The sequence below is a fragment of the Nannospalax galili genome, unplaced genomic scaffold (genome assembly GCF_000622305.1).
Source record: "Nannospalax galili isolate Female #2095 unplaced genomic scaffold, S.galili_v1.0 scaffold341, whole genome shotgun sequence".
NCBI lineage: Eukaryota > Metazoa > Chordata > Mammalia > Rodentia > Spalacidae > Nannospalax > Nannospalax galili.
In genome coordinates this window covers 1,288,139-1,305,103 of record NW_008346082.1, presented here as the reverse complement: position 1 = coordinate 1,305,103, position 16,965 = coordinate 1,288,139, and the positions used below count along the sequence as shown (strand labels likewise).

The 16,965-nt window shown below is 49.7% G+C and overlaps 2 protein-coding genes and 1 pseudogene across 5 annotated transcripts in view; 2 read left to right on the top strand and 1 right to left on the bottom strand.

Moving 5' to 3' along the window:
• The window catches only part of Il11ra (interleukin 11 receptor subunit alpha), a 9,767-nt gene extending 1,670 nt beyond the window's left edge, over nucleotides 1-8,097 (top strand). Inside the window, exons 1-13 of one of the 3 annotated variants that reach the window (XM_008842425.3) lie at nucleotides 487-589; nucleotides 1,682-1,781; nucleotides 2,061-2,121; nucleotides 2,944-3,113; nucleotides 3,233-3,347; nucleotides 3,488-3,520; nucleotides 3,607-3,773; nucleotides 4,378-4,541; nucleotides 5,824-5,965; nucleotides 6,308-6,430; nucleotides 6,533-6,629; nucleotides 6,860-6,936; nucleotides 7,701-8,097. In XM_008842425.3, coding sequence (XP_008840647.1) covers nucleotides 1,682-1,781; nucleotides 2,061-2,121; nucleotides 2,944-3,113; nucleotides 3,233-3,347; nucleotides 3,488-3,520; nucleotides 3,607-3,773; nucleotides 4,378-4,541; nucleotides 5,824-5,965; nucleotides 6,308-6,430; nucleotides 6,533-6,629; nucleotides 6,860-6,936; nucleotides 7,701-7,717 — 1,266 coding nt within the window. In that variant the 5' untranslated portion in view covers nucleotides 487-589 and the 3' untranslated portion in view covers nucleotides 7,718-8,097. Of the gene's footprint in view, nucleotides 1-486; nucleotides 590-1,681; nucleotides 1,782-2,060; nucleotides 2,122-2,943; nucleotides 3,114-3,232; nucleotides 3,348-3,487; nucleotides 3,521-3,606; nucleotides 3,774-4,377; nucleotides 4,542-5,823; nucleotides 5,966-6,307; nucleotides 6,431-6,532; nucleotides 6,630-6,859; nucleotides 6,937-7,700 lie in introns of those variants that run through there. The other 2 variants (XM_008842424.2, XM_017800431.2) reach the window with 2 other exon arrangements.
• LOC103741562 (C-C motif chemokine 27) lies at nucleotides 7,852-12,503 on the bottom strand. 2 transcript variants are annotated; one of them, XM_029567939.1, is made up of 6 exons: nucleotides 12,388-12,503; nucleotides 12,052-12,119; nucleotides 11,792-11,851; nucleotides 9,537-9,616; nucleotides 8,474-8,606; nucleotides 7,852-8,284 (listed from the first exon to the last, which is right to left on the bottom strand). In XM_029567939.1, exons 2-6 carry the CDS (start codon nucleotides 12,096-12,098, stop codon nucleotides 8,149-8,151), a joined length of 456 nt encoding a protein of 151 aa, XP_029423799.1. In that variant the 5' UTR covers nucleotides 12,099-12,119; nucleotides 12,388-12,503; the 3' UTR covers nucleotides 7,852-8,148. The 2 variants fall into 2 exon arrangements, with proteins under 2 accessions (XP_029423799.1, XP_017655921.1); XM_017800432.2 differs by lacking the exons at nucleotides 7,852-8,284; nucleotides 8,474-8,606; nucleotides 9,537-9,616 and adding an exon at nucleotides 11,518-11,680 and having other exon boundaries at nucleotides 12,388-12,502.
• The window catches only part of LOC103741559, a 101,226-nt pseudogene continuing 96,402 nt past the window's right edge, over nucleotides 12,142-16,965 (top strand).

Here is a 16,965-nt window from a genome sequence, read left to right as displayed (position 1 = left end):
TGTTCCGCCAAGGCCCAAACATACTCTTGTTTTCAAGAGACAGCTGGACTCCATCTTGTCTTTGATTCGCCATCTACAGAACTGAGCACCATCAACTATATCTATATTTGTGTGTGTGTGTGTGTGTGTGTGTGTGTGTGTGTGTGTGTGTGTTAAAATTTTTATTGTGTCCATGTGCATTCAAGTGACTATCTTTGTGTTAACTGTACCTAGTGAGTCCTTGAGTTATAGCTTTAATGACTGTGTGACAACACAGGGAATCTTCTAGCAACAGGGACAGAAACAGAAGCAGAAGCCACCCTCCTCTGCCTCTTGCTGGTCCTGGCTGCTTCTGTGGCTTCATCTCCAGCCTTGGGGGGGAAGCCTTTTCTCTTCACTGGGTAGGAGGGGAGGAGAGAGGAGGGAGGAGGAGGAGGTGGGAGGAGGGGGGCCTGGTTAGGGGTGGCTGAGTCCCGAGGCTCAGAGGGGGTGGGGCAGAGAATGGGAAGGAGGGTATGGTTCTGGGGTCCCAGAACTGAGTGGAGCAGGAGACAGAGCTGTAGCCTGTAGAATTGGAAACCATGGAAGCTCAGCCACTGGGATTATCAAGGTAGGGTGGGGCTAAACGCTATAAATGGGGTTGGGGGTGGGGTGGGGCAACAAGACACTCAGGTCAGCACAGATATGTGGAGGACCCGCCCCCCCCAGGAGTCTTCTGGCAAGTCCACCAAGGACTTTCTCTCCATCTACCTCTTCCTCACTATCTTCAAGTTCCTGCTTACCCCCACCCCTTATATACATCCTTTTCAGCCTCTTCCTGCTGCCTCCAACCCCGGCCATCTGCAGATTGGTCCCCTCATTGCCTGTGGTCCGGAACACAGTGATATTTTCTCTTGGAGCCCTGCAGGCTCCCAGCTCCCCTCCCTTCTCCGCCACCCTGTCTCCATCTCCATCTTCTGGCTCCTCGCCTGCTCTCAGCCTCTGGCAGCAGCCAGGGCATCTGGATCCGCTTAACTCTGCAGTTCCAGCCTGCACCCTAGTTCCATCCAGCCTCACAGGCTTGAGACCAACAAGATTTCAAACCAGGCCAATCAGAGTGGCCCAAGTAGCGAGAGCAAGAAGCCAGACCCAGGCCAGAGGCTTGGCAAACACAGCAGGCTAGGCCTCATGGTGGGATTACAGGGTGGGTTTGTACCCACCATGACAGCACCCCCAGGGTAATGAAGTTTGCTATATGTTAACCAGAGGCAATGATTAGCCCTGGACAGGTGTGTAGGGTGGGGAGTGAATGCCAGAATTCCTAACAGCTGGTTTATATGGGTTAATGGAAGTGGCTGAGCTAGTGCCAGCCCTTGGTGCTGGGGTGGGCGCCAAGGGTGGTGTGTGTGTGGGGGTAGGGTGGTTGCTGGCATAGTCTGTTGCCTCCGGCTTTTGTTCTGGGCCCTAAGCCCAGGACTGAGACGAGTGATTGAGTGAGTGTGTATGTGTGTGTGCGTGCGCGCAAGGGCAAACATAGCATTGGGTCACTGGATATATAGTGGGAAAGGGGACTTCAGGTTAGATTCCTCAGTCATTTCTGAAAGCTTCCTTCCTCTTGATGCTTCAGCTTTCCTTATACGGAGCCCCAGCTTTGGAGAGGAAGAGCCAGGCTTAGCTTCTATCTCAGGGATGGGGGATTCCTAACCTCCCTCTTTCCTCACAGATGAGCAGCAGCTGCTCAGGGCTGAGCAGGGTCCTGGTGGCCGTGGCTACAGCCCTGGTGTCTTCCTCCTCCCTCTGCCCCCAAGACTGGGGTCCCCCAGGTAAGAAAAATGCCACTCTGTGCTCCCCCCAGCTTTGGCTTAGGACTTGCAATTCTCATTGTGGCCCATTCCTATGGTCTGACTTAGAACCCTCCCCACCATTTCTGACAGCCTAGGTCCCTTCTCTCTCTGTTCTCTAACCTCTGTCTCCCAAGTATAACTTCATGCTTTGGCACAATGACCCTACCCAGGGCTTAACAGTTTGTTCCTTACCCCGTCAGTCTCATAAATAGGGGGTGGTGGTAAAGAAAGGCCTCACCTCAGAAATGCCCTTCACAGGAGTCCAGTATGGGCAGCTTGGGCGGCCCGTGATGCTGTGCTGCCCTGGAGTGACTGCTGGGTAAGTATCCACGTGCCTGTTGATCTCATACTCATGACCCTTTTTTGACCCTGCCCAGACCTCATGTTCCCTCCCATCCTTGCTTCTTCAGACTATAATCCTTGCCCTTCTGACTTAACCCTCCAATCATCCTTTTTCAATAGAAAATTCAGGCAGTGTTGGGAGTGTAGCTTGGTGGGAAGAGTGTTTGCCTGGAATGTTCTCTGCCTTGGGTTTGACACCTAGTACAAAACAAAACAAAACAAACCCCAAACAAGCAGTATGTTTTGATTATCTGCTAAGTTAAGCGCCTGGTCTGTTGTAGGCTTTGAGATACAGCAGTGTGCAAGCCAGGCAAAGGGGCCTGCCTTCAGGAGCTTACGTCCTAGTGAGGAAGACAGTAAGCACACAAGAATCTTGCCAGGTCAGATGGAGGAAACCATGCACAGATTAGAGTAGAAACATTCCTGACTGAGAATTGCTGTGTGACTGCCCTGAGGTTGGGATGAACTCACCTCTGAGGACCAGAAAAAGAGCAATGTGGCTTAGGAGGAAGGAGGGAAGCAGTGATAGAAGGTAGATCATAAGGGACTGCATAAACCAGTGAAGGGCATTTGTGTTTGAGTTTAGTCTCTTTCCTTTTCTATCTTGTTTTTATTATATATATTTTTTGGTACCTGAGGGTGGTCTGGAACTTGCTGTGTAGCCTTGAGTGCTGGGATGACAGGTATACATTACCTTGCCAAGCATGGAGTTTGTTTTTATTGCAAGTGTACTTAGACATTTGTGGAGAACAATTGCATGATCTGACTTAGGCTCTTTCTTACCTCATCTCACCTCCAGGATGCTGGTGTCCTGGTTTCGGGATGGAAAGTCAAGACTACTACAAGGACCTGACTCTGGACTAGGACAAAATCTGGTCCTGGCTCAGGTGGACAGTGCTGATGAGGGCACTTACATCTGCCAGACCATGGATGGTGTACTTGGGGGCACCGTGACACTGAAGCTGGGCTGTGAGTTAGGGAGGGTGGCAGTGAGGAGTCTTGGGATTCTCAAGGGGATCTGGGACCTGAGCATGATGGATTGCATTCTGGGACGGGAAGCTAGGGACCAGCTATACCCTTTCCTCTAGTTCCTCCAGCCCGTCCTGTGGTTTCCTGCCAAGCAGTTGACTATGAAAACTTCTCCTGTACTTGGAGTCCCGGGCAGGTCAGCGGTTTACCCACCCGCTACCTCACCTCCTACAGGTGTGTGTGTGTGCCTATGCAATCCAGTGTGCTGGCATGATGTGGGGGATGGGAGGTAGGGAGGGAGGTTCTGACAAATTCTCAAAGAGGGCAGAGGGTCCTCTTTTCCTCTTGACCTCAGATGGGACCCCTTTTACTAGGAAGAAGACCATGCCAGGAGCTGAGAGTCAGAGGTAGGACATGAGGGAAAGATTGGGGACTTCAATTTGTGAGCCATTGTGGGTATTTCCAAAGCCCAAGACCAAATCCTCCCTCCTAGGGTGAGTCCATCCACAGGGCCTTGGCCATGCCCACAGGACCCCCTAGGGGCTTCCCGCTGCGTGGTCCATGGGGCAGAGTTCTGGAGCGAGTACCGGATTAATGTGACTGAGGTGAACCCACTGGGTACCAGCACATGCCTGCTGGATGTGAGATTGCAGAGCATCTGTGAGTACTGTAGCCCCTAGGCTTCCCCAGAGACCCTCATCACTGAGATCCCAAATAGACTCAACACCCTGCCCTAGCTCCCAGCCAGTCTTGTTCCAACATGGGATTTATTTCACACATAAAGACTAAGAAGTCACAGTGGTGGAGTCTTACTTCTGTACTCACTGTGGAGGCTACTGCCACTACTGGCAGGTTCTCCATGGCTGCCTGGCCTCAGAGTTGACTCCTGCTTCTAGGTCCTGTACTGAAGGCAGCCAAATCTCATGTCCCTCCTGCCCAAAAGAAAGTCCTCTTCATCCCTTTCTTCTTGATCTGCATGTGGGAGGGGGGAGACCAGTAAAGCTTAGGCAGAAATTTTGGCTAATTCATCTTCCTTAGAGGGAAAGAATTCCTATTTTATTCACTCAAACTCTGCTTTCAGAAAGCAGCTTATTTTGTAATAAGGGTAACAGGTTCTGAGGCTAAATGAGTGATCACATGTGAAATTCCTCCTCCGCCCTGGGAAGCATCTAACTAAGGCACCTTTAAGCACATACCTTGGAAAGTGGTGGGGAAGGGATGAGGACCTGTTGCCTACTCTCTTTTTGTGTCTGGCTACCCTCAGTACGCCCTGACCCACCCCAAGGACTGCGAGTAGAGTCAGTACCTGGGTACCCCCGACGCCTGCGAGCAAGCTGGACATACCCTGATTCCTGGCGCCGCCAGCCCCACTTCCTGCTCAAGTTCCGTCTGCAGTACCGTCCAGCACAGCATCCAGCCTGGTCTATGGTGAGATCTTCAGTGTGTCTCAACCTTGACCTATGGGTTCTGTCTCTGGTTTGGAGATCCTGGGTGTTCTGGATAGGCATCAGCAGGTCCAAAAAGACTTTTTTTTTCTCCCTATAGAGAGTGTCCAGGTGTTGAATTGAATGGTGGAGTTGCATCTAGGAGGACAGATTGAGCTTGTCTAGGGGGGAGGACGGGACTAACTGTGATGCAAGCCTGTCTGTGGGAGGACAGCAGGAGCTTTAAAAAAATGTATTTCTAGGGGCTGGGAAGATGGCTCAGTGGGTAAAGTACTTGCTGCACAAGTGTGAAAACCTGAGTTTGGATCCCCAGAACCCATGTAAAGCTAAGTATGGTAGTGCAGGTCTGTTATCTTAGAACAACAATTACAAGATAGAAGGCAAAGACGGGAGAATCCCTGGAAGCTGGTGGGCCAGCGAGCCTGGTTTATGCAGCTGTGAATAACAAAGAGATCTGTTTCAAACAAGGCAGAAGGTGAGGACTCACACCTGTGGTTGTCCTTGACCTCCACATGTGACTTGGCATGCATGCTCAGATACAAATGCACTCATGTACACACACACGCAGAGGCAGCCCATTCCCGAAAAGATTTTAAAAATAAGAACTTTTAGGAAAGGGGGTTCCTTTTACTCAGTGGTCTCTCCTCATATAAACACTCCTATAGCTAGCTGAAAATAGTGAATTTCTACATCCAAAAATGTCAAAGGTTGTCTGTCATCTGGGCTGGGATGCAGCCCCATTAAATCATAACCTGTATTCAGAGCTGTCTGCCTGCTGGGCTTCATGCTACACATTTTACATTTGTTATCTCCATTAGGTATAGTCACGACAATTTTACAAATGAAGAAGCTGAGGTATAGAGAGGCCAAAGTCCACTCAGTAAGTAGTTTAACAAAGCAATGCAACACTCCTAAGTAATCACTACATACTACCATTTCTTGGAGGGTTTGTTTGTTTGTTTTTTGACAGGGTCTCCCTAGTCCCAGCCTGCCTGGAAGTCACTATGTGGACCAAGCTGGCCTTGATCTGGAAGAGATCCACCTGCCTCTGCTTCCTGAGGGCTGGGATTAAAGGCAGGCGACACCACACCCAGCAACATACTATCATTTTCCAAACCCCAGATGTAAACTCAGCCACCTAACATGAGACCTAGATCCTCCACCAGGTTGACAGGATGGCACTATGAGAGAGACATGTTTGTTGTAGGCTGGGGCTGGGCACTTACAGCTTGGATCATGCCCTGAGAAACTATCTTCATCCTCAGGTGGAGCCCATTGGCTTGGAGGAGGTGATCACAGATGCTGTGGCTGGGCTGCCCCATGCCGTGCGAGTCAGTGCCAGAGACTTTCTGGATGCTGGCACCTGGAGTGCCTGGAGTCCAGAGGCCTGGGGCACTCCCAGCACTGGTGAGAGACAAAGCCAAAGGGCAGAGACCGCACCCCAAAGCGTCTATCAGCTAGAGTTTTGCATATCCCCTTCTCATGGTCATTTAGGCACTGCTGTTGCCATCCTAGGACCACAACTTTGGTGGCCCATGCACAGCCCCAACATAAGCTCTGCTTTGAGTCTCCGCTTCTGCACTTACAGGCTGTATCCGTACGTCTTCTACAAGTCCACAAACCAGATCCCTGGAAGCTGGCCATGCCCTTTGAATCTGTCTCTTAGGCCTCTACCTCAACCTCAGGTTCCTGGCCCCGCCCCTATCTTCTCACCTTATATGGACACTTCTCAGGTTTCATCTTCCTCAGGTCCTCTGCAGAAAGAGATACCTATTTGGGGCCTGCTACACATGCAACAGCAAGAGGCAGTAGCTCAGGAGGATGGCCCCACTCCTCCAAGGCCTTCCTTACAGTCAGACCCAAGGCCACTTGGTGAGCTTGGGGTGATGGGCAAAGGTTTGAGGCAGTAGTCTGAGAGAGAAGGTGGCATCAAGCATAGGACCGCTTTCACACTACCATATGGCTCTCCCTCAGATCACAGGGACCCCCTGGAGCAAGTGGCTGTGCTGGCATCTTTGGGAATCTTCTTTTTCCTTGGACTGGCTGCTGGGGCTCTGGCACTGGGGCTGTGGTAAGTGACTGTCACTGGTTTCTTAGCCTCAACCCCCAATAGATGTTTTGATGCCCAGAGACCACATCCATTCCCATCCCTCAGGACTTCTTTGCTGTTCTGGAACTACCTCTCCTTACTTGACTGCCCCTCTCCCTACATGATTTTCACTAAGTCCTGACCCTTTGCTAATAAATCCTCTTGGAGGAGCCTGAGGTGCTGGGGAGACAAGCTGTCCTTTTATGCCCCAGGCTGAGACGGGGTAGGAAGGATGAACCTCAAAAACCTGAATTCTTAGCTTCAATGATTCCAGTGGACAAGCTTTCAGGTAAGTAGGACTTAGGACCCCCATTTGAGTGTCTGATTTGAGAACCTGATGCCCTAATAACTTTATGAGTACTGGGAATCATCTGAGTTGGGTCTCTTTATTCTTACGGTGTCTAGGTGAGTGGGAGGGAGAGCTAGGCCTTTCATTCTTGAGTCTCTGGGCTCAGAAATGGGTCTTTCTCTCTCAGAGTATTAGGGATTCCAAGTAGCTTCCCTTATTTTCAAGGTATTAAAACGATATATCCTTTTTCTTGGGCTGCCTTAGATCAATGCTTATTCTCATTAAAAAAATGAATTTTATTGTGTGTGTGACATGTATACACAGGCATTCATGTGCCTTGGTATGAGTCTGGAGGTCAGAGGACAACTTTGCGGAATTGGTTCTCTTTATCCACTGTTACTTGGGTTCTGGGGATTGAACATAGCCATCAATCTTGCTTGGCAAACGCTTTACCTACTGAGCCATCTTGCCTCCCCCCCCTTTTTTTGGTCTTTTTTGAGACAGGGTCTCCCTGTAGCCCCAGCACCAGGCTGGCCTCGATCTCACAAAGATCCGCCTGCCTCTGCCTCCCAAGTCCTGGGACTAAAGGCGTATGCCACCACACTTGGCTACTGCTCCCTTATTTTTAGGATGTTCAGACTCCCTCAAAGGTGGGCTCCTTTATTCCTTCTCAAGAGTGTTGGGCTTGGAAATGCCCTCCTTTCATCCTCAGGATACCTGAACCAAGACCCTACTGCCTCCCAATTTGCCTCCTGCTCTTCTAGGTGCTCCAAACCTGTAGAGAACCCAGGAGAACTTCAGCTGATTTTACCTGTAACCCTGTCAGACTGGGGTGGACAGACAGAAACAGGGCAGTAGGTCCCTACAGATGGAGGTCTCAGCTGGACGTTTGGAGCCTGTATTTTTGAGACCTTGTATTCCAAACTTGCTGCAGCTAAAAGGTATCTGGACCCTGATGCCATCCTAACAGTGGAGGTCCACCTGAGGAATATGTGTAGGTGTATATGTCTATGTTCATATGTGACTGTGCATATGTGAGATAGGGAATGTATAGTCTCTGCATTGTGTGTATATAGATGCCTAGAGAATTTGTATTGGTCCTTGGCTCTTGGTCTTGGCCTTTGGGTCTGTGAAGAGTTGAAATAAAGAGGCTGAATACATTTTTGGAGAAAATAGTCTAATTCTGCTTTATTACTTTTGCCTTTGGGGGCTCTAGTCTGTTTTCCTTTGTAATATTGGATTTAAGTTGGGTAGAGTCCCCTGGAGCTTTTTTCCTTGGCGATCAAGCCACCGAGCCAGGCTGCGGTTCTTGGGATGGATGCAAACACTGCGCCGAGCCAGGTGAAGCCTGGGAAGGGAAAGCCCAAAGCTAATGCCCATATTTTGGAAATGAGGTTAGGGTCCAGGAGTTAGGAACAAGAGCCAGATGAAAACTTGAGTAGGCATCAGAATTAATGTTAGGATTAGAGTTGGGATCAACGTCAGGGCCGATGGTCAGGTTAGAGTTAGAGGAATCAAGGGTAGGGGTAGAGCTCACACGAAAGCCTGGAGGTGACATTCCGCATCAGCCTTCTGCACTTCCACATAGATGATCTTCCTTAGTAGCTTGTTTGGGAGAGGCTGTCTGTAGAGCTGAGTGCAGCAGGAAGTGCTAGCTGACAGTGGCAAGGCTACAGAACAATAGGGCCATGTGTTCAGAAAGATCTAGACCCAGAACTGCGCTACTCAATAGCTGGAGGTTGACCTTTCCTAAGCCTCTTTCCTTTTAGTCCATTCAATCAGCATTCTATACCCCCAAGAACTTACCTGATCCAGGGTCTGGGCTCAGGAGCAACAGTATGAGCAGGAGGCTGCTGTTGGGTAAGAACCCCTTCATGCTGCTCAGCCTAGATACTTCTTTCTCCTCCTCTCCTCTACCTTTTTATCTAGGTGCATTTTGCCTAAGGCGCTAGGTGAGTCAGAGACAGGTGGGGATACACTGCTTATCTTGTGATACTACTGAGCTCTGATTCTTAGCCTGTAGTCACAGACCCCATCCTCTTCCAGGACTGCCATTTCCCATGGCTCCTAAGCTCTGAACAGAGGAGAGAGGTAGTGTATGATGTGGGGGCTGATGTTACAGAGGCTAGGGATGGCCAAGATCCACAGTGGCATCTAATAAGATATTCACACTCAAAGTCATATATTCATGGTCAGACCTTGGTCACATAACCTTGTAAAGTCACCCCCATAGATAAAAATCATACAGCCCCAGCTATACTAAAAAAAATCTCATTTCCACACAATTTTGTTTCCACAATCATCCAATCATACCACCACCCTAGTATAGACATTCTGATGGAGGAGTTTGTAGCTGGGTGGGAACAGGGCAGGCCAGCACAAACTTGTCTTCATTCTCTTCCCCACTTCCTGTCCTGGCTTGCCTACCTTATCAGGAGAAATAGATGGGACTGGGGCCCTAAAACAGACCCTTCTAGCTAAGGTGGAGGCTGTTTTCTCCAGGAAAATAAGGAGGTAAGGTAAGGTAGATAGATAAATAAATAAAAACTCCTTGATGCCAGATTGATGTCAAAACAGGTGGCAGGCCCCCCAAATCTTACCTTCTTGTTTTGGCTTAGTCCTGTTCTGGGGATGCCAGCTTGTCAGCAGGAGCCTGGGTGTTTCCAGACTTAGTCCCTGGCTTGTTGGAGATGTCAGACTCAAGAGCAAAGTTAGGTTTCTTTTGATTCAAATTCCAGCCTCTTTCCACTCTAGGCTGGAAGGAACATACCCCTCCCAATCCAGACTCAGTAATACCAGCTTTTCGAAGCCCTTCACCCTTATCTTGTCCTCTTTCTAGAGCCCCAAGCACATGGCATATCCTTCCTGTCTTCTAATCCCATACCAGGCCTAACTTTCTTTTCCCTTTCCTCCATGCAAAATTCCTAGCCATCTTTTGTCCTTTCTGAAAAGCTGTCAACTGCCTATGGTGGGGCATGCTTGTTGGGTTAGTGGCCCAGAATCCTAATCTGGGGATTTCAATTCTCAAGTTCTGCTCTGTATTTGAAATATAAATGAAGTCATAACCCCAATAATCCAGCTCTTATCTGGATATTGCATTTTCTGCTCTGAGGCCAGTTATCTTCTAGGAGTAGAACTCCTCTCTTGGAATGTAACTCCCACCTTCTCTGGGCAGCTTTCTACTGTAGCAGTGGCTCAGCATTCAGGGAGTAGGGATTAGTGCCCCTCCTGATTGCTTCCTCCTGTCCCTGGTGAGCCTCAACCCCCGCCGCTCCCCCTAGATTGTCTCAGAAGTTTTTTGACAGCCTGGTAAGATGTGAGCCCAGTGCTGGACAGAGCACTTGAAGGAGTCCTTAATGTAGACATTGTGAGGAAATGGCTTAAGAACTCACACTTTTCTTGAAAGTAACCACAACCCAGAGGCAACTCCTCTTGAATTTTTTGGTCCCAGAGGCTATGGTGTCTCTCTTATTTCCAGTCTAGACTTGTGCCTGAGAGCACCAGAAGAAATTCTGAGGAAATCTCCAAGGTTCTATCATCTTGTCATACTTTTCTATCAGCTGGTTGCCTGCCACATACTTTGTGATTTTTCCTGGTCTTGTCAGTCCAGAGATCTTTGGAAGGCAGAAAACAAATTTTCCTGGCTATGCATTCCTCTCTCCTCCTTGGCTTCTCCAAAGATATGGAGGCCAAGTCTTTCTCCCAGCCACAATCTGCTACGGCAGAAGCAGAAGCCAGGCTAAAAGTCTGGCTCATCCAGACACAGCTGTCTGTAACTCAGTCCTCTGGTACCCTTTCTGGAGCTGGAGTTTGAGCTCATATACAGGTGCAGACTCAATCCCTGAGTCCCCACTTGAGGAGTTAGTGGGCTCCAGAGTGATTGGGTAACAAGAAAAAAGGAGGTGGGAGGGAGAAGTGACTTTTTTAGGGAAGTAGTAAGAATTGCTAGGTGGGCTGATGCCAACAACTGTCTTTAAAACTGAGATCAGGGGTTGGTGAAATGGCCAAAGTGCCACACTTGAGGACCTGAGTTTGATCTCTGGGACCCACATGGTAGGACAGAACTGACCGCCACAAGTTATCCTTGAACCTCAAACAAAATAAATTTAAATAAAAAATCCTGGGATCAGACTGGAGAAGACAGGTTGGGTATTAACTGTAGGAAAGGCCGTGGACTGTCAACCCTTGTCTCTCCTGAAGTGGACCACCACAGGCAGCTTCTAGGAACTGTCTCCGCTCACTGACAGCTGACTTTACAACTTGAGCTAGCATGCTTTAGATTCACTCCCAGGTAGTCTTCAGACACTTGGCAAAGTTCTGGCTAGAGGAAGGTGTTAACAGAGAGCTGGGGTTGTGGGAATATTGATAAGTGGGGACTAGACATGCCCTACTTCTGGTGATGGGTGCTTTTCTGGGAGGGTGTGGCAGGGAGGGGGTTCCGGATAGTAACAGGCTGCTTGGCAATGATGAGGGGCCCTGGAAGCCCACGGAGGGAGGCCCTGCCTAAGGAAACATCAGGTGTGGGGAGGGCCTCCCAGCCCGAATAGCAGCTGCGGCGGCAGAGTCAGGAAGGCAGTGGGCTTGACTTTAAATCTTTAATGCACCAGCTGTGTGTGCAGCGGCGGAAGGGGTGCGACAGAGGAGACCACGACCTGAGCGCTGGGGAGCAGGCCCCAGGCCGCTCGACAGACAGCTCATTAGGCCCCGCAGAGGCTCCAGCTTCTGCTCCCGGGGGTGCGCCGAGCTGTAGGGCGACCCGACAATGACATGAGGCGGGGAGGGGGCGCCTGGACTCCCCCGATCCGTCCTCCAAGACAACCTCGTTCAGGCCCACGCGGGATCGCAGCCCCCTCACCTCCGCTCCCTGCGCCACATTCGCAGCCAAGGAAAAAAGTAGAAGCAGCCCCAGTAGATCCTGCGAAGAGAAGGCAGCGCCGGACCGGGAGGGGCGGGGCTGACCCCGCCGACCCCTTCCCCGGACGCCTCTCCCTCACGAAGGCCCCGCCCCCGGGGGGGGCTGGCCCACCGCACCACCGCCCCCCCCCCGCCCGGAGGATGCGCACCTCCCCCACCCTGGCCGCTGGTCCCTCCTCCGCATCACCCGCCTCCACTCACTCCTCCTCCGCTTCCAGCGCCACCTCGTATCTCCTCAATCGCGACATGTCCAGGGTTCCGAACGTCTCCTGGGGAGCGGCAGGATGGGATTACTTATTCCCCAGCCCTAAATCCGCTCCTTCATCATTCTCAGAATGGGTCTCAATCGTTTTTAGGTAACCTGAGGCAGGTGGCCGCCCGGTGGGATTGAAGATAACGGAGGTAATGGAAGTTAAGGCGTTAGGAGGATGGTCATCTCTGGGCCCGGGCATGTAGGGGGTCCCAGAGAGGTGTCTGGCCGCAGTGGGGCTGGGAGGTTGGGGGCCCTGGGTGAGGATTTTCAGGGGCTGGAGTCACCTGAAGGGGGGTTGAGGGGTCGGCGCAGCCTGAACTCCCCGCCCTCCCTGGCTCCACCCCGGAAACGGACTGTTAACAAGTACGTCACAGGGATACCTTCTCACTCCAGGGGTGGGGTTTGTGAATCACCCGGAAGGGGCGGAGTCAAAATGTCAATTTGAGAGGTCTTGCGGGGGGCGGGGGGGGCCCTCTGTCGTTGAAGGGGGCGGAGTCGGAGTTTATTAAGATGCGGGACACACAGGCCCTCTTCAGCAAGGATGGAGTCAGATTTTGGAGCTGCACATTGGTAGGCTGAGTCCTCTGAATGAGGTAGCAACAAAAAAATACTTGGCCCTCTGCACTGTATCTCTCTCTTGGTTCCCCACTTTCCTGACTTGCAGCCAATTGCTTATTTTGGCTGCCCTGTTCCTCTTGTATGACCTCAGGACAGAAGGAATAGGCCACCAGAGAGAACACAGCAGAGCAGTCTAGGTTATGGAAATATTTCTTAACTGGGTGGCCTTGGCCAAATCATCTAATAGCCAGAGTCATTGGCCTTCCTCTCTTGACTGAGACTGATTCTTTTTTTCACCATTATTTAATCAACAACTATTTACTGAGTGTCTATGATGTTCCAGATGTTTGCTGGACATGGGGATGTGATAATAAAGATAGGCACAGTCTCCACTCTCAAGAGAGCCTATCATGTGGAGTAGAGATGGAACAGTCAACAACAATCAGGTCATTACAATAGATGGAGAAGACTGACAGGGAGGTAGAGGGCGCTGCAACCAGGGCCAGAAAATTAACCCAGTGTAGGAGGTTGGAAACAGCTACTCCAGAACTCTGATATCCCAGCCAAAGCCCAATACCAGCCATAGTTTGGTCAGCAAGGGAGGGAAGAGAGCCTTATGGCTGGGTTGCTGGTATGCTGAAACAAGGATGGGATACCCCTATTCCTTCCCCCATCCCACCCTTCATATCCATCTTCCCCAGCCTTACCCACGAACAGGCAGCAGGCAGACACATCCATGGGTGCCAACAGCTTTACTGGAAGCACTGCAGTTTGGCCATGGAGAGGCTCTGCTCTTGCTACACTCTCTCTCTCACAGTCATAGTGACACTCCAGGTTCTGCCATGGCTGGATTAGGTCTGGTACAGAGCAGCTGGAGGCCTGGTCCTCTCTTCTGGTCCTTGGTTCTCCAGGTCAGTATGATTCACATCCCTTCACTGAAATACAGGGCTCCCTCTGGTGCTGCTATGGGCTAACTGCTGTGGCCCTTGATCTAAGAGGAGGAAGGAGAGGCAGGGTCATGGACTAGAATCTTGGAAAGGGGCTTGGAGGGTGGAGGCAGGGCTAGGGAGGGCCAAGCTTGCCTTGGCAAAGGACTTCTTAAATCTTTGGATGATGTACTCCAGCCAGAGCTGGTCTAGGGATGATGAATTGAGAGTCAGAAAGAATGGAACTTGGGAGCCCAACTTTCTTGGAAGGGTTGAGTATGAGGGAGAGAGACCATATCTTAGGTTTTCATTGCTATGACAAAGCACTTGAGATAAGCTGGATGTGGTGACTCACACTTTTAATCCCAGTACTCAGGAAGCAGAGGCAGGAGGATCTCTGTGAGTATGAGGTTCCAAGCTAACCTGATCTACATAGCAAGTTCCATACCAGCTAGGGCTGCATAAAAATGTCTCCAAAAACAAAACAACAGCAACAACAAACCCCACCAAAACCTGAGCTAAACAAAGAAAGAAAGATTTATTTTGGCTCATGGTTTCAGAGGTTCCAATTCATGGTCGCTTGTTTCTGGGCCATGGTGAGGCAGAAGAATATCATGCTAGATGCTAGAAAATATATGATTATGTGATGGAGCAGAGCTGTTCACATCATGTTGGCAAAGAAGTGGGTGGGAGGTGGGCAGAAGGGAGCAAGGGAGAGGTGAAGATGAGAGAGAGAGACAGAGAGAGAGGAGCTGGAGAAAGATATACCATTCCAGAGCATGCTCCTAGTGACCTGCTTCTTCCAAGTAGGTCCCACCTCTGAAAGTTTTCACCACTTCCCAGTAATGCCATCACAGTTCACATCCACTGATGGAATCATCTCTGTACAGTGCCACCAGCTGGGGACCAGCCTCTGTGCTACATGAAGGGGGCCTTTGAGGACATTTTCTGTTCAAACCATAATCAGAAGTAAGGTGATAAGTGCATGGAGGCTGGGGTGCTGGAGGGAGGAATTGGGGAGGAAGGAGCCTGGGCACTCTCTAATCCCCACTCACAGAACAAAGTACCCTGCATCCATCCTTGAGGTAGAGATAGCAAAAGGCATCAAAAAATCCCCAGGGATTGAGGGATGGTTTACTAAGAAAGCAAAGTCTTCCACATTTTGACATCATTCCTAGCTGGGGGTATGTATTAACATAAGGAACCCAAGATGGGGAGATGTGGTGGCTTGAATGAGAAATGTCCCCATAGGCTCATGTACTTGAACACTTGGTCCCCAGTGGGTGGAGCTGTTTGGGAAGGTTATGGAACCTTTAGGAGGTGGAGCCTTGCTAGAGGAAGAACATTGCTGGCAGTGGGCTTTGAAGTTTTATAGCCTGGCCCTACTTCCTGGTCTTTTTCCCTCTGCTTCCTGTGTGTGAATGAAATGTGATCTTTCTGCTTCCTGACTACCAAGCCAGCCTTCTCCACCATGATACACTCTATGCTCTGGAACTGTAAACTAAAATAAACTCTTTTCTCCCCCAAGTTGCTATTAGTCATGGTATTAAAAAAAATATATTTATTATTTGTATTTTATGTGTATGAGTGTTTTGCCAGCATGTATGTAAGTGTACCACGTGCATGCCATGCCTGCAGAGGCCAGAAGAGGGTGTTGTATCCCCTGGAACTTGAGTTATAGATGGTTGTTAGCCATCATGTAGGTGCTGGGAATTGAACCCTGGTCATCTTCAAGAACAGCAAATGTTCTTAACCGCTGAGCCATCTCTCTAGCCCTGTCATGGTATTTTATCACAGCAGCAGAAATATAACTAATATGGAAGGCTGCAGTGCTGACATCATATCTAGTGTCATCTAGTGTCACAACTTCAATGTTGTTTCTCCTTCACACATATACATTATTTTCTTCTGTCCTGACAGCCAGGATAGAGAGATAGAACCTCTAGAGTGTAGCCAGAGGTCCTAGGACCCATCTAGGCAATGACACATGTTGGGACACCTGGGACTCAGGCATCTCTGCATAAGATGGGTTGCATACATAGGAGATAGATATTCATACCACCCACACACATAGACTGCATAGGAGTAGACAGAATGCACAGGTATGTCCACATCATGCAGGGATTTAAAATTGCCACAAGGGTACGTAGACAGTTTTAGGTTCATTCTCTGACCTGGATGTTGACTTGAACCGACTCTTGGAGACCTATTCTATGATCTATTCTCTGCCTATTTCCTTGCTGTTTAAAGCCCTCTCCCATTTGACCCACTCCTGGCAAGAGCATCAGTACACTGAGAAGAAGAGTGCCACACGAGGCCAGGGCAGTGTGGGCAGAGATGGGCAAATGATTAGAATCCCTACAGCCTGGAGTGAGTTCAAGGCCAGCCTACATAGAGAGTTCCAGGCCTGCTGTCTGCTGTCTCAAACAAAACAAAACAAAACAAAGCACAAAACAAAAAACAAAACAAAACAAAAACACCCAAAACAAAAACAAAATCCCTGGAGTATGTGTGGATGTACAGGCAGAAAAGCGATCCTGAAGGTGGTGGAGCCTGGGTCTTCCTAGTGAGTATGTGTGTGTGACTCTGTGTCTGTTTACTGTTGTCACTGTACTGGAAGTTCACTTTCTTTTTGTTTTTTTTGAGACAGGGTCTCACTTTGTAGCTCTGGGCTGGCCTGGACCTTGATAAGTAGAGCAGGCTGACCTTGAACTCACAGATAACCACCTGCCCTCTGTCTCTGGAGTGCTGAGACTAAGGGCGTATGCAATCATGCCCTGCCATTTTCTTTCTTTTTGTTGTTTGTTTTGTTTCGCTTTTTTGAGACGGGATCTCCCTGTAGCCTCAGCTCCAGCTGGTGGCCTGGAACTTGCTATGTAGACCAGGCTGGCCTCAACTTCATGGAGATCTGCCAGCCTCTGCTTCTTGGGTGCTGGGATTAAAGGTATATACCACCCCATCTGTTTTTTTAGTCTTTTTGAGACAGGGTCTCCCTGTAGCCCCAGCTGTCCTGGAACTCACTAAGTAGACCAGGCTGGCCTCGAACTCACAGAGATCCACCTGTCTCTGCCTCCCAAGTGCTGAAATTAAAGGCGTGCCCCACCACGCCCAGCTTCTCTTTTCATTTTTTTAAATCAGAATTTATTTATTTAGCAGTACTGGAGACTGAACCTAGGGCTTCATGCATGCTAGGAAAGTGCTCTACTGAGCTATATCCCTTATTCTCATTGTTTTTTTCCCTTTCTTTTTCTTTGTTTTTGGTCAGGGTCTTTCTATATAACTCAGGCTGGCCTTGAACACAATCATGATCCTCCTGCTTCAGCTTACCAAGAGGTGGGATTCCACTTTATCATGCCCAGTTGAAGCTTTCTGCTTCTT